The sequence below is a fragment of the Ursus arctos genome, unplaced genomic scaffold (genome assembly GCF_023065955.2).
Source record: "Ursus arctos isolate Adak ecotype North America unplaced genomic scaffold, UrsArc2.0 scaffold_6, whole genome shotgun sequence".
Classification (NCBI taxonomy): Eukaryota; Metazoa; Chordata; class Mammalia; order Carnivora; family Ursidae; genus Ursus; species Ursus arctos.
In genome coordinates, this window is record NW_026623078.1 from 68,030,241 (window position 1) to 68,047,013 (window position 16,773).

The window sequence follows — 16,773 nt, forward strand, 5'->3', positions numbered from 1 at the left end:
GCCGTATAGATAGCTTCTAGTACCCCAAATCCAGAAGGTAAAAATAGTTACCGAGGCCCTGCAGTTAGCTGAAATGATGCAGGGGGATAAGGGGGAAATGCAATCCACCCGAGGTGTGCAGTGAGGGATGTAGGTGGGTGCTACACAAATTATGGCCTGCCGATTGGTGCCTTCCACACACTGTTACTTCTCCCTGCTGAGATAAAACTATACCAGGATCAAATATGCCACTAAGCACAAATATGTAGATCAAATACTTCACTAAGCACACTGTTAGTTCAGCTGAAATATGTTCTTCATAGCAAAGCTTTCCTGAAGAAGGAGCAAGACAATGCGTTGATTTACATTGTGGTGTAATTTCCTTATCTCGTCGTGGACCAATAACAAACAGTTCACAGACTGGCAGTTTTGAGGAGTACCAATCTAGGAAACACTGGCCCATATCTGGACAGGGAGGTGATCTTAGATCCTTTCTGTTTTTATACTATTTACTGTCTTCCTCTCTTTCTTTCTTTCTTTCTTTCTTTCTTTCTTTCTTTCTTTCTTTCTTTCTTTCTTTCTTTCACTGACTTCTCATCTTTGTCTTTATAATTTTTCCTCTCCTCTGTTTCCTTATTTCTAGCTTATTATTTCGTTCCCTTCCATTTTGGTGTTGTGAATTTAATTCAGTTTTTTTTTTTTTTGTATTTTAAAAAGCAAAATGAGAGGAGCCCAAATACATAAGATAAGAAATGAAAATAGAAAACAATCACAGAATTAAAGGAATTCACAAGACTAGAATAGTAATTTCAATTATTGTATGTCGATACATTAGAAAACTAAGATGAAATTGGGGTGCCTGGGTGGCACAGTGGTTGGGCGTCTGCCTTCGGCTCAGGGCGTGATCCCGGCGTTATGGGATCGAGCCCCACACCAGGCTCTTCCGCTGTGAGCCTGCTTCTTCCTCTCCCACTCCCCCTGCTTGTGTTCCCTCTCTCGCTGGCTGTCTCGGATTAGTTTCCTTTTTTTTTTTAAAGATTTTATTTATTTATTCGACAGAGATAGAGACAGCCAGCGAGAGAGGGAACACAAGCAGGGGGAGTGGGAGAGGAAGAAGCAGGCTCACAGCGGAAGAGCCTGGTGTGGGGCTCGATCCCATAACGCCGGGATCACGCCCTGAGCCGAAGGCAGACGCCCAACCACTGTGCCACCCAGGCGCCCCACGAAATGGATTATTTTTAAACAAATAAAAATTACTAAAATACTCTAGGTTTACAGAAATTATAAATAAGACAATAGGCATAAAGATTTTGAAAAGTAGTTAAAAAGTGGCCTTTCCCAAATGCCACACTTCCATGGTTTTGCAAATAAATGCTAACAAAAATGTACAAAAAAATTAGTTAATACCAATACTATTATAACTATTCCAAAGGACCGTTTACAGAAAGAAGTAAAACTTCATATTTTTATGAAATTGGAAAAATAATGTTGATATACATATTTGATGCAGCATAAAAAAGAAAGCTGTGGACTCATCTCACTTATTAATATCAGTGCACTTATTAATATGAATTAATGTGTATTAGTGAACAGAACCCAGTAACACATAAAAGAATAATATGTCTCTCTATTGTCATTACAGTTGATTTTATAGTAAGGCTTGTTATCAGGAATTATGACTCCTCTGACTTTATTCTTCTTTTTGAAAAGATTGTTTTAGTTTTTCTAAGTCCTTTGCATTTTCAGGGTGCCTGGGTGGCTCAGACAGTTAAGTGTCTGCCTTCAGCTCAGGTCATGATCCCGGGGTCCTGAGATCGAGTCATCAGGCTTCCTGCTCAGTGGGGAGTTCGCTTCTCTCTCTTCCTCTACCAGCAGCTCCCCCTGCTGTGCTTTCTCTCTCTGTCAAATAAATAAATAAAATCTTAAAAAAAAAAAAGACTTTAAGTCCTTTGCATTTTCCTGCAAGTTTTTAGAATCAATTAGTTAATTTCTACAAAAAAAACGACTTGAGATTTTGATAAGATTGCTTTGAATCTATAGATTAATTTGAAGACATCCTAACAATTGGATTTTTCAATCCATGAACATGGTATACTGCTGTATGTATTTAGGCATTTTTAAGTTTCTCTCAGGAATTCAGTTTTGTATTTTTTTTAGTTTTTACACCAAAGACTGTAGAACATACCATGTCTTACTGATTTCTAAGTATTTTGTGTTTTTTGATACTATTGTATATGGAATTTTAAAAACTATTTTATTGTCCATTTGTTTGCTGCTATAAGAATATGATTAATTTTTGCTCATGATCTGTGTCTTGCAGCCTTCCTAAATTTACTTATTAGTTTAAGTAGATTTTTTTCCTTTCGTATGTTCTTTAGGATTTTCTGTGCAGAAAATCATGTTGATTTTAAATAAAGACAATTTTCCTTCTTTCTTCCTATTCTTTCTGCCTTTTCTCTCTGCCTCTTCCCTCTTTCTTTCTTTCTTTCTTTCTTTCTTTCTTTCTTTCTTTCTTTCTTTCTTTCTTTTTCTTTCTACCTTATTGCACTGGCTAGGACCTCTAGTACAATGCCGAATGAAATGGTAAAAATGTTACAGTGTTGACATCCATGTCCTATTCTTTTTTTTTTTTTTTAAAGATTTCATTTATTTATTTGACAGAGACAGCCAGCAAGAGAGGGAACACAAGCAGGGGGAGTGGGAGAGGAAGAAGCAGGCTCCCAGCTGTGGAGCCTGATGTGGGGCTCAGTCCCATAACGCCGGGATCACGCCCTGAGCCGAAGGCAGACGCTTACCAACTGTGCCACCCAGGCGCCCCCCGTGTCCTATTCTTGATCTTAGGAGAGAAGCATTCAATATTTCTCCATTAAATATGATTTTTCAATAGATGTCCTTTATCAGATTGATAAAAGTTCCCCTCTATTCCTGGTTTGCTGAGTTTCTTTGAAATCATGAATGGGTAGTGAATATTTTCAACTGCTTTCCATACTTCTATTGAGATTACATGTATATTTATATATTGGCCTAACATGCTGAATGATATTGATTTTAAAATATTAAACTAGTCATAACATTTATAGAATATACCCCACTTGGTAGTGTTTTTATTATTTTTATATGTATATACATGAATGGATTTTTGTTTCTATGTTCATGAGGGATATTCTATAATTTTTATTTTTTGTAATTTCATCTGATTTTGACAAAAGGATTATGCTAGCTCACCTCTGTTTTCTGAAGGGGTTTGTGTGGGATTGATATTTTATCTCCCTTAAATATTTGAAAGATTTTACTAGTGAAAGCATCTAGGGTTGCATTTTTCTTTTTAGGAAAAAAAAATGTATTAAATATTTATTTGAGTATAATTGACACACAATGGTACATGAGTTTCATGGTGTACAAGACAGTGAATGATTCAACAAGTTTATACATAGTTATGTTCACCACAAGTGTAACTACCATCTGTCCTGATACATTGCTATTACAATGTCATTGACATATTCTTTATCCTGTGCCTTTTATTCCCATGACTTATTCATTCCATAACTAGAAGCCTGTAGCTCCCACTCCCCTTAATCCATTTTATTCAACCCATATCTCCCTTCCCTCTGGCAACCATTAGTTTTGTGAATATTTTTAATAACAAATTCAATCTCTATAATAGATAGAGGGCTGTTTGGATTTTCTATTTTTTTTCATGCATCTGTTTTAACAAGTTGAGTGTTTCAAGAGTTTTTTCCAATTAAGCTAAATTGTTGGACTTATTGGCATAAAGTTATTAGTATTTTTCCTTTTCCAGTCATTGGTATGTGAAATATGTAGTGATATAATTTTTTTCCCTTGTATTGTTAGTTGTGTTTCCTATCTTTGTTTCTTGGTTATTCTTCCTTAAAATTTTTCAATTTTATTAATATTTCAGAGAAGCAAATTTTGGCTTTGCTAATTTTCACTAATATTAGTTTTATAGTTCTGTGGTTTTTACTCTTATCTTTATTAATCCCTTTCTTCAATCTAATTTGGATTTAATTTGCTCTTCTTTTTCTGGCTTCTTTAGGTGGAACATGAGATCATTGATTTTAAATCTTTCTTCTTTTTATGTAAATATATTAACCTAGAAATTTCTCTCTAATCCCTCAGCTGCATTCCACAGATGTTCATGTGTTATCTTTGTATTTTTGTTCCCTTCCAAATATTTTTCTTAATTTCTATTGTGATTTCTTCTTTGACCTATGGATTAATTAGAAACATGTTGTTTAATCTCCAGTTTTTGAACTTGTAAAGATATTTTAATATTGTTGATTTCTAATTTAATTCTGTCTCTGTCAGAAAACTCTGTAAACTTTCAAACTTTTGAAATTTTTAAAGTCTTATTTTATGGCCCAGAATATGGGCTGTTTTATAAAACTTTCTACTTACACTTAAAAAACAGTACATTCTGCAGTTGGTGGATGTAATGCTCAACAAATATTAATTTGTTGATAGAGTTACTAACATCTGTGTTCTTCCTGATTGTTTGTTTAGTTTTTCAGTCAGTTTCTGAGAGGAGTGTTAACATCTCTAGGTTTGCTTATTATTCCATGCTTCCATTCCATTCCATATCAGTTTTTGCTTCATGTATTTTGAAGCTCTATTATTAAATGCACACACGTTTATGATGGCTAAGTTTTTTGGATTCTTGACTCTTTATCATTCTGAATTATCCAGGATTTGAGGAGAGTTTTTATCCTGATTTTATTCTCCTTATAATGGCTCACACTTTTCTGACATGTCCCTTCTCAATTTCCAGTCTCTGGAGTTCCTGAACTCCTCTGCTCTTTGATACTTTATGCAAATGAGACTGGCTTTCCACTTGATTTCTAGTCACAATGCCAAGCCCAGTGGGGAGTTCGCTCAGGGAGAAAGAGGCTAATCACCAAGCTAATAGCTAGGTTTTCTTTATTCCTAACTTAGAATTGTTTTCTACTTTGTCATGGTGCTAACAGATAAGAGTAAATGACACTAATTTCCTCTGGGACTTGTTTTTAAGTAGACCTCGTTAGCCAATCCTGGAAACTTCTTTGATTATTCTGGATGTCAGGAGGGTGGTATTTTCATTGGAGAGAAGAAATAAGGAATGCCAAACAACGTCAACACGCTGGGTAATACATTAGACCTGTTTTTAGTCTTTGCTTTGTAATCTATAGATCTGTATGACCTAGATCACCGATTGACTATAAAAGTCTCCTTTTTTAGAGTGAACATTAAAGTATAAACAAAGGAGGATTGGGGAAAGCATCTTAGGGGTCATATTGTCCAGTTCCCCTTCCCTTCTATAACATCTGTTATGGGCAAAACGTAACCTGCTACTTCCTCTGAACTTCTAGTAAGAGAAAAGAACCGGTTCTAAGTGTGGAGAATTTTTATATCCAAATCCACATCTCTGTGGGTCAGTCCAATGATTCAAGGTTGACTTGCAGAAGCTGCACGAAATATCTTGGTTTATTTTCCACATGAAAGCTCTTCAAATATTTGAAGACATTCATCATGTGCCTCTGAATCTTATTTTTCCTGGGCTTAAAACATGCTTAAACATCCCCAATTCTTTTAAATCTTCTTTGCATCAACTTGTCAACTAGAACTGCTAAGTCTTTTTTTTTTTTTTTTTAAGTCTATGAGTTGCTCTTAAGTCAAATCTTCTATGTCCTCATATGGTTGATTATTTTGAATCTATATAGATCTGTCTTCTGGAAAATGATAAAATATGGGTAGGAATGTATTTTTGAAAAGTTTAAAGCAGTTCACCCATGCAAATAATTGTGTCTCTCTCATTATCTGAGTCTTCAGTTTTTGCCTAACCGTTTTACCAAGTTAGTTCCACCACCTTAATATGATGGGGTAGATAAAGACTTCTTGCATTTCCTTCCTCCGTTAGCATCTACTCAAGTAGCAAGTTTATTGATTGTTATCATCCCCTTATCCTTCGTGTTCCCTCAACCCGTTGTTAACATGGAATGAGTTGGAACTTTTTGAGAGCTACCTGTGTTCTAAGTACATGATCTGCATTACCTCAATCACTGGATAAGGTAGATGTTAATTTGCACATTTTGTGTAAAGAAACCAAGTCAGAGTGGTTAAACCAGTGAGCCAAGGACCCCTAACAAATTATTGGCAGGTTGACTTCCTAAACTCCCAGTTTTCTATTTACACCACCACTTCGTGCTAACTCTTTGTTCTATTTCACACTTATTTTATGTAGTGTTGCAATGTATTTGCTTGTGATCTTTCTTTTCAATAAAATAGTGAGATCCCTGAGGGCAGGGATTATATAGTATGAAGTTTTGTATTTTCCTTAGTACCAAGTAGAGAGCTTTGGTTTCTAATACTACGAATAACACATTCTCTCAAGGCCATTTGACAGATGGCTAGCAACAATTTTGTTTAGGTTCATAGTTCTTTTTGTTTTTGTGTTTGTAAGTCAGCACTCATTGAATAGAACATTATCCAAGATTTGAATGTATATGTGTGTGTAAGTTTGTGCAAGTGTTTGCGTATATGTACGAGTGGTTTACAAGAACTTCAGAATAAATGTTTTAAGGGATTTTGATAAAACTGGCTGTACCCAGGACCTGTGCTCCTTATTAAACTCAACTATACAAATGACATTAAATAAAACAAACACAAGAAGTAGAAGAAGGGCAAATTACTCCTAACAAGGATAGTTTCAAACTACTGACTACGACATTATGGCAGTGTTTTGAGAAAACTTGTACTAAACATTATCCACTTTCCCCAAATTGGGTTTATACCTTGTGAACTTAGAACTAAGTAACCATTTTTAATATGTTTTTAAACAACAACTAAAAAATTAAGGCAGAGTTATTTGTCTTGGGCAGGATTTTGGGCAAAGTTTCAACAAATTAGGCTTTGACATTTTGGTAAATGTTAAAGTATCTCATGGCACTTTAATAGGAATTGGGATTTTTCTTGCCCCTATTTTACTGTCCAAAAATTTGGAGACTTGGCAGAAAACCTTGGGAAAACGAAAATTCCACTTCTCTCAATATGGTATTACTCATCCTAATTTAAAGTAAACAATAAAAAGGAAGATTTAAAGATAAGCTATGGCTATAATTTTTTCCATGTAAATAATACTGTTTTTTTAAAAAAATTACCAAGAGTAGGGTAGAAATAGTTAATTAATTAAAATTAAATTTTATGAGATGCAGATTAACTTCCAATGTGTTATGTTATTTATTGCTTCAATACACCTGGACCCAGGAATTGTAGTATTTTGAAGAGAACAGAGAAAGGCTTTTGGGATTGTGGTTTCTCCTATATTAAAATACTATCACGTGGTATCTGATAGAAGTACCCTGATTGAAGTGTATGCCGGAAACACAAATGTGGCCTGTTTCCTTACTTCTTTTCTTTGTCTTGTTCTGGTTGAAACCTATGGTTATAGTGTTGGGGTACAAAATCTTAGAATATTTATTTGAGGTGAGAGAGTGCTTCTGCTGGTATGGTTTTTTTTGGGGGTGTAGTGGTCAGCTCTCTGGGTGACTGGCAGGTTTGTTGATCTCTTGGTTGCAATAGGGTTGAAGTCCACTCCTGTATCTTTTCAAATCCTCTGTATTCATGCCTCCTGTCTACATAACTGCTACTCACATCCCTCTGGATAATCCACCTAATCTTGTTCTTTTTGCCTCTGTAGAGGGAGGGTTCTATATATGCCTTAGGGTCTTTCCTCTAATTCATCAAAATTTATTCACCATTTGCCCAACTTCCTGTGTGTTGTGACAAATGGTTGGTTTACTAATCTGCAGTGAATCAACCCAAGCTAACAGGCTCAATATATATAAAATAAACACATATGTTAATCCCTTAATGTATTGCTTATTCTTGTAGGATAGGCACTCAATGTATTGCCTATTCGGTTAGGAATTTTAAGGAGTTGCCAGTATGTGAGTGTCTTAATCTAAGGAGATATTTTTTTGTGATTAGCGTTTTGTAACTATGGTAAGATGATAGAGGAATATATTTTTGGGGTCTCTAGATACAATTGAGTACCTTCTTTAATTTTTGTGATAGACTCTTAACTTGATTATTTATATGACTATCAAAGCTTACAGACCTCCCTTTTACTGGCCTTGCAACAGAGTCGCACACAAGACTGTCATTAGGTACTAAAAAAAAGTACTTGCCCCCAATTTTTTTTTGAATGATTGCTTGAAGGAAATACAATTATTTATTCCTCTGGAGACACTGTATTACTCTGGAATAACACCAGGATCTCAGAGGTTTAAGTGCTTCAGTCATATTGCTTTGAGAGTTCACAGACTTACACTTTGCTACATTCACTGAGATAACTCTTCAGTTAAAAAAGAAATTAAAGCTTATATGATGTGGCCAAAGCATAATCAGAGGAAAGTTACCAGCCTGAAATAAAGAATAATATTACATTAATTAAAGATTCAACAAAAAAAATTACCAAGAATGATAAAAAGCAAATAAAACAATAAAAGCAGAAAAGCGAAAAGAAGCAATTCCTTATGATAGGTGTAGAAATAAATAAAAAAAAACGAAACATAATTTTGACTAGTAAAAAAAAAAACTTGTTCTCAAAAAAACTGCAGAGTGGACAAATACATAGATTCTCCATTCTGGAGGGAGAGAAGAAGTCAGAAACACAGCACTTTAATACTGATAATAGAGCTATAACCAAGAAAGATATGTTCTAAGTTGAGAGATCACACAACTCTGTACTAATAAATTTTGTAATTAAATATAGCCCAAATAGTTAGTGGACGTACTAAAGACATTATTTGCTATTTATCTGAAATTTGCCTCAGATCCTTTGTGAAACAATAATGGAGAATGAATGAATGAATGAATGAATGAATGAATGTATGAATGTATGAAAAAATGGCCTGGGTAGAAGAAAAGTTTTGAGATGTTTTTTTTACTCTCTGTGAAAGGACTCAGAATTTCTCCTCGGTAATGGCTTATAATAGAGTTGTGGTCACCAATTTGTAGACTGGACTCATCAATTAATACCAGCCAGTCACCCTTGCTTCCTCTCTCTCTGTGCTTCTTCTTTTCCTCCCTCCCTTTTCTTCCTCTCCTACCTTTTTTCCCTTTTCATCTCTCTCTCTTTTTCTTATAGTTTTTCTTTCATTGATCTCCTCATGAAAAAGAAAACCTTGGACTTGTTTTTAAATTCACACATAAGAGAAAAAAAAGGTTATAAGAAAAGATGAAAGGATTGTGGATTTCTCAACCCAGTGAAATAGAAGCAGAATAGTGATTTCATATTAGCACAAAGCGGCTTTTCAAATTCTTTTTGATTACCAGAGGAAACGTCCCATATATCAACTACTTTGTAGGCAATAGAAGACAATAGTAGGACTTTTGACTTTATGTGAAAAATACTGGAGGAGCACATTACTGTCAAGGAAATTGTGATTGTCTGATGACAATGGTCATTTCAGGAAAACCTTTGGAATTTATCCATTTGGAAAATTCATTGTGCAATGTATGCCTTACAAAGAGTCACAGAGAACTTTCTGAAGTTATTTTCCTGAATATTTCAGATCATTCTCTCCATTTGCAGCATCTTCTCAAGAAATTTTCTTTGTCAGTTTATATTTCAGAGTGAAATATATGGTGCCCTAGGGAATGAATTGCTTCCTGACATTACTAATCCATGCTGGCTTGTTCGTCTGTCCTAGATGACTACATATACTTCATTTTCACGCTTCTCAAAACCTTCCTGTGCTCTCGATTTCCAGGACTGCTGCTGCGTCCCATGTGAAAAGCAGAGGATAAAATGAAGATTTTTCAGTGCAACATGCAATCCTGGCTGTTTCCAGCTCTGCTGGCAATTGCTTATTTTTGCACCATTGTCCAGGGTCAAGGTAACGTAAAACTTTAAGATAATCCTTAGGGTCTGGGATTCAAGCTACATTGGTTCTGATTATTTTTATTTTATTTTATTTTATTTTATTTTATTTTATTTTATTTTATTTACCCTACTAGTGTTTCATTGGTTCTACTGTATTTCTAGGCAGGGTCATATGTTGGCTTATACTCAGTTTACTGGCTGTTTATCTTGTTGAAATATGCCGCAACTTTGCTGAGGGTTAAGTCCTCACCAGTGGCTGAGCATAGTAATTTTGTGGTGGTTTGTTAAGCAACTCATTCTTCACATGCTTCTGAAGAGCCTGTGCAGATTTAATTAGGAAAAGTCAAATTTGCATGCTGCAAAGTCTGTTCCATTAATGAGGAGCTATAATGGGTGTGTGTATGTACCCCAGTCACGCCTTATCTCTTAAATAGAGTGTCTACAAAATATTCCTACCACTTCATTCCTGGTCTTTATTATTTTGTTCCTTTCTTTAAGAACTAGCACATAGTGTAAAGGTTACTAAAAGCCTGACAGAGGCCGCTGATATGCCATTGTAAGCATTTCCAATGATTTCTAGCTTTGTTTTCATTGAGCTTCGTTTTTGAAATCTACTCTCTGTATTACTGGAATCTGCATTTTTATTCTCAATTCCCACTCATTTTTATAAAATATGGTAGGATTGGTGAACTACCATTTATGGGCCAAATCTGACCCACTGCTTGTTTTTGTCATTAGAGTTTTATTGGAATGCAGATATTTGTTTACATATGTCTATGCCTGCTTTCACATTGCAAAGTCGAGTAGTTGTGACAGACACTGTCTAGCCCACAGAGCCTGAAATATTTATTATCTGGCCTTTTGCAAAAAGGCGTGCTAACCTCTGAAGTAAGTGCACGACACGTGTAAGTAGGCAAAACTCCATTACTAGGTAAACACGATAAGCTTGCAGGCACAGAAATGTTGGTGCTGAAATAGTCATTCATCCATTTAGCAAGGAAATGTATGTACATGTGATAAAGAAAGTTATTGTAGGAGTATTCACGTCTGAGGCTTGGAATTTACGGTTATAGAAAAGTCAAATGTTAAGAACCACCACACCCTGCTTCCTTAAAGTGAGGCATGCTTGTTTGGAAAAGCATGGAACTTGACCCTTTGCATGTTCAAATAGTGTTAAAGCCATATTTCCAACTGCTTCATGCAACACACAGGAAACAGTTGGACAGACAAATTCTGCTTCCCCTGTTTACATTAATACAAGAAAGCTTTTGGAAGTGAGACTAGAAATCCCAGATAACTTACTATCTAAACTGTGGGATACAAGACACATATCCTTTGGAACAAAGGGCAGGCAAGTCACGAAGCCCTTCAGAGCTGCCATCTTAGTGTAACTTAATTCAGAAATGGCTATTTGTAGAGTAACTGATCATACAGAGAGCGCTTCTGGGATACTTTTGGGGATGCCATTGACCAAATTCCATTTTAAATGAATATTTATGGGGCACGCCCTGTGTGTCAGGTTCACGATACAAAATGAGTCAAATTTCACTGTTTGTCTTCGAGCAGCTTAGGAGACAGACGTGTAGGCTGATAAATCACCATACAAGTTTTGGCGGGCTGGGGGGTGTAGTGAAAGACAAAGACGGAAAGGCATACTGAAGCCAGGCTGTGGAGGATTTTAAACAGCTCTGTTTCTTAAAGAGACTCTGAGAGCAATATTGCTGATACTCGTATTTGGGACCAAAGGGGCTTGGGGAACAGGAGTAAGTAAAGTAAGAGAGACCATCAGAAGACTATACTGGCTTCTCTGTAAAATAGCTGTTGTGGGCCTGAGCAGGTAGGAGAATAGAGAGAAGGGAATGAATCCAAGAAACATTTCAGAGGTAGAAGGGATAGATGTTGTTTTCTGATTAGATGTGGAGGGAGTTGTGAAAGGGAAATGTCGAAGATGACTCGAAGGCTTTTTGCTTGAGAACTGAGTAGATGGGGCCTTTAATTCTGACCCCTGTGTTATTGTTGCTTTTGTATCTTTGTGTCGTGGTTGTTTGTCTACCTACGCTCATTAAAACGGTAGTTCTCTTCTTAGTGTCTGTATCTCTGATACAGAACAATGCCTCAGTATACATTTGTTGAAGAGATTAAGAATAAACAGGGCACCTGGGTGGCTTAGTTAAGTGTCCGACTCTTGCTTTCAGCTCAGACCATGATCTTGGGGTCATGAGATCATGTGTCTGCTTGAGATTCTCTCCCTCTCCCTCTGCCCCTCCCCTTGCTTGTGCATGTGCAAGCTCTCTCTTTCTCTCTCTCTCTCTCAAATAAAGAAATCTTTAAAAAAAATAAAAGAATAAGCAATGAAGCAAGTTTAAGCTGAAAATGATGAGGTCAGTCTTAGACACATATATGGAAACTTCGAGTGCTTGTGGAACATTCAAGACAAGATGGCTGGTGGGTAGTGGGTGGTCTGGAGCTTAGGTGAAAGAGATGAGGGCATGGAATATATCTGAATTGTTTTGTGCTTGGAGGTTAGCTGATAGGGACCTTTGAGGTCTCAGAGGTGAACCAAAAAGGCATGGCCCGATGGAGAGAAGTGAGGATGAAATATGGCGGATATCAACAGTTAAGAAGTTAAAGGAGAAAAAGGATGATTGGAATTGTCAAAAAAGCAATTGTAAAGAGGGTCAGGGGAATGTAGTGGCCTAGAAGTGAAGACCAGAGAAACTTTCAAAAAGGAAGATGGTGGGCACATGGGGAGGAAATCCTAGTAAGAAAAGGCTTCAGATGTCATGAACTTCTTTGGCTTTTAGGAAAGTATGTAAGACATTTGAGAAACTGAATCTTATTTCTATCTACCATGACACCGTTTATGTACTGATTTTGAGCAGAGAATAAAGAATGTGAATTGCTTTATTTGATTACTTTTCTGCTTTTACTTTTTTAGAGATTTTTAAAATTTTTAAGTAGTCTCTATACCCAACGTGGAGCTCGAACTTAAAACCCCGAGGTCAAAAGTCTATTACTCTACCGACTTAGCCAGCCAGGTGCCCCTGATTGATTTTCTACTTTTAATTTTTTTCAAATTTATTTATTTTTGAGTAATCTCTGCACCCAACATGGGGCTCAAACTCACAACCCCAAGATCAAGAGTCACATGCTCTCCTGACTGAGCTAGTCAGGTGCCCTTGATTTTCTACTTTTAAAGCAGACATAGTAGTGAGTTCTTACGGCTTGGCCAATTTTGACACTAATTTGCAAAGCCACATGTGAATGTGTTTGACATTCAATACAGTACTTTGCTAATGGCAGGTGTGTTGACTTGCTAGCCGACACAAATTACTCCCAAACTTTATATTCTTACAAACATTGTGGAGTCACATGTATTCACGAAATGAAAAGAAAAGGTTGTGTGGTAGGCAGAATAATGTGCTCACAAAGACGCACACATCTTAATTTCCAGAACCTGTAAATACACCATATTATATGGCAAAGGGGAACTTAAGATTGCTGATGAGCTGAAAGTTGTTAATCAGCTGTCTTTAAGACAGGTAGATTATCCTGGATTACCTAGGTGAGTCCAATTTGGACCCAGTCACAGGGGTCTTAAATATGGAAGAGGGAGGCTGAGGAACGAACATCAGAGTGAAGTCATGTAAGAAAGGCTTGGCCAGCTATTGACGGCTTTGAAGATGGAAAGGGGAGTCAAGTCAAGGAATGTCGGAATCCCCTAGAAGCTGGAAAAGGCAAGAAAATGGATTGTCTCTGAGAGCCTCCAAAAGGGACTGCAACCCTACCTACCTACACTTTGATTTAGCCCAGTGAGATCCATTTCAGGCTTCTGACCCTCAGACCTGTAAGATAATACATTTCTGTTGTTGTAAGCCACTAATACAGTCAGTATTAAAAGGCATACAGGAAATTAACTTTCCCCTCTTAAACTGCTTAAACAACAAAATATGCCACCACTTAGTCTCTCCAAGTAATTCTTGCTGAAGAACTTTCCCTCTCCAGAGAACATGAACCCACTTTGGCTCAAAAATTGCTGTTTATACCTAGATTATTCCAGCATCTTCTTTTCAAGACAAGTTGTTAAATGAACTGGAACACCGAAAACATATTGTTGTGTTGGCTGTAAGGAAAAAAAATGTGTATTACATGACAGAATGGTAGGGCTAAAACTTTTCAGTATTTCATAGTAAATCTGCACTGGGTTACAGCCATATTTGTTTTGGATGGTTATAAGCAGAAACCACTGAAGGTAAAGTAACTGTCATTTAAAAACCTCAAAGCATATAAAATTGGAGACTTTGCATCAGAGCTAGATTTAACTTTATAAAGATCTCTGTGTTAAGAAATTTACACATATTTTTTGTTGTTAGTAGTAGTCAACATATTTGGACAGTTGAAAATATTTTCTTCACTGCTCTTTTCAGCATCTTTATAATGGGTCATGAAATGAAACATAGTAGGTTTTAAGCAAGATAAAAAGAACCCCCCAGTATATCCCACAGTAAATTTCTCTCATATTTTAAGTTCTCCTATTTATAGAACATTGGGCAATGCATTTTTTTTTAAGATTCATTTATTTATTTGAGAGAGAATGAGAGAGGGGAGGAGCAGAGGGAGAGAAATCCTCAAACAGACTCCCCGCTGAGCGCAGAGCCTGATGCTGGGTTTAGTCCCAGGACCCTGAGATCATGACCTGAGTCAAAATTGGGAGTCAACCCTTAACCAGTTGAGCCACCCAGGCGCCCCGGGACAGTGCATTTAATTGAAAAATGAGATAAAAAGCCAAGGTTTTTGTTGTTTGTTTGGGTGTTTTTAGATTCCTTGGGAAAATAACCCAAATACTTCTCTGCTGCTTAAAGGTCATTTACTTAATAAATATAAGAGGTTGTTCTATTGATACTGCACCCAAAACCACGTCTTGAAAGAGAACGTGTTCTCACTGCCCATACTACTCCATCTTGATCAGTTAGAGGTTTTTGGTTGCAAATAAAAGAAACTTTTTCTGGCCAATTGAAGCATATATATATATATGTATATACATATACACACTTACTGGCAGGTAACGAAGTGGCTCATATCATTAAAGTAAAAGTTAAATAATAAAGCTTTGAAAAAGATGGGATCCTAGGAACACCCTGGATAATACTTCTAGGAATCAGTGACCATTTTTTTTAGGGCATGTCATTGCAATGAAATAATGGCCTATTTTCCTTCCTTCCACTGCTGGACACAAGTTTCAGATTCTTGGGAGAGTCTTCCAGGCCCAGTTTGAGTTATTTTCTTACCCAGGGGAATATGGCTGATAGCACAGCTGAGGCCCCATGCAGTGCAGAAGGAGCATTGTCCCAGGGAAGAAACCAGAGTGGTACTAGAAGAGGCAGACAGAAGGTGATCATGGGTAGTGAAGAACAGATCTTCATTTCCGTATTCCTGTATAAAGGGTAGTGTTTCAGGAAATTAATGAAAATATTTTATTTGAAATAAGTCTTTGGGGGGCACCTGGCTGGTTCAGTCGGTTGAGTGACTGACTCTTGATTTCAGCTCAGGTCATGGTCTTGGTGTGGTGAGACCGAGCCCCAAGTTGAGCTCCACATTGGCCGTGGAGCCTGCTTAAGATTCTGTCTCTCCTTCTCCTTCTGCCTTTCCCTCTGCCCTTCCTTCCCCTCCCCACCAACACATATGCACAGACTTTCTAAAAAAAAAAAATCTTTGCATAGGTTGTCAAATGTCAAAACAGCAAGTTTTCAGTTGTTTAGTTGAAGTGAAAGAAAGGAAGAAAAGCAAAAAAGAAAGAGAAGGAGGCGGGGAAGGGAGGGAGTGAAGGATGGAAAATTAACCCTTAATAGTCACATTATGAAATAAAATTTCCCAAATGCCTACTGATAACAGTGAGGCTTCATTAAATCATGTAAACATTCATTTTCTGCCTGCAAGATTTGATTTCTGTGAGAATAATTGTAGTGAAATTCTGGGGTTTAAAAAACTTCTCTCAAAAAAAAAAAAAAAAAACAAACCCCACCCACAACAAAACAAAACAAAAACAGCCCTATACTTTCAGTAACAAGCCTAACCCTGCAGTAGAGAGGAAAATAAGGAATGGACACTCTTCTTCCTCCTCAATTCCCCTTCGTGATGAAACACACATATTCACAAATGTATTTGGCCCAATCCCACACAGGAAGCCTGGCTTCAGCACGCAAGGAATGAGTTGGTTGGCTTGCTCTGGGTTCTTGGTGTGGGCTAGAAATCAAACTTTACACTTCTTTTTGTCTTCTTAAAAAGCTTAGGATTTTAACTAATCTGAATTAAATTCTGAGTCGGATTCACATCAGCATTTGTAATTATTCCTGGAAGTTAAGTGTATGTGTAGAAGCACCTCCTTTGTGCTTTTGCAAGAAGAAAAATCAGGGGTCTGGCATCAAATATACCCAACTTTTTGTTTCATGAGATAAGAGCAGTGATTTCTGCACTGCATTTATAGCATTTCTGTCAATCTTGGCTACCCTTTGCTCTGACACAAGTCCCAATGTCTTTTTTCCATACAGAGAAAAAGGAGCTAACTTGGAAGTTCGAAACTATTGACCTCATGCCTCCTTCTTTCTTGACTAGCATTTTTTCTGTTCACTCTTTTTCCCCTAAAGGCAAAAAACGAAAGGAAATGGGAACTTTGTGTCTAACCAAGATTTTCTTTTATGGATTGTGGGAGTATTTTTGCTTATGTTGTCAATAGATGTAGTCTGTTGATAGAAGAGAACGGTGGTATTGCTTTTTGCTAGCAGTCGTGATGGGACTGTAGTCATATGCATCATTTGTAAATCGTTTAAAAAGCTGAACACTGATGGATTTAGTGGTTGCATTTGCTTGACACTGTGTTTCCATGAGTAGTTCAATGGAAGTCAATGCCGTTCTGG

General features: G+C 36.8%; 1 protein-coding gene across 12 annotated transcripts in view; it reads left to right on the plus strand.

Annotated features, from left to right (window-relative positions):
* Nucleotides 1-16,773, plus strand: part of COL14A1 (collagen type XIV alpha 1 chain) — a 209,472-nt gene that overhangs the window by 7,370 nt on the left and 185,329 nt on the right. For all 12 annotated transcript variants that reach the window (XM_048212550.2, XM_048212549.2, XM_044382622.3 and 9 more), the window contains exon 2: nt 9,747-9,872. In XM_048212550.2, the coding sequence (XP_048068507.1) occupies nt 9,785-9,872 (88 nt within the window). In that variant the 5' untranslated portion in view covers nt 9,747-9,784. The remainder of the gene's footprint in view (nt 1-9,746; nt 9,873-16,773) is intronic.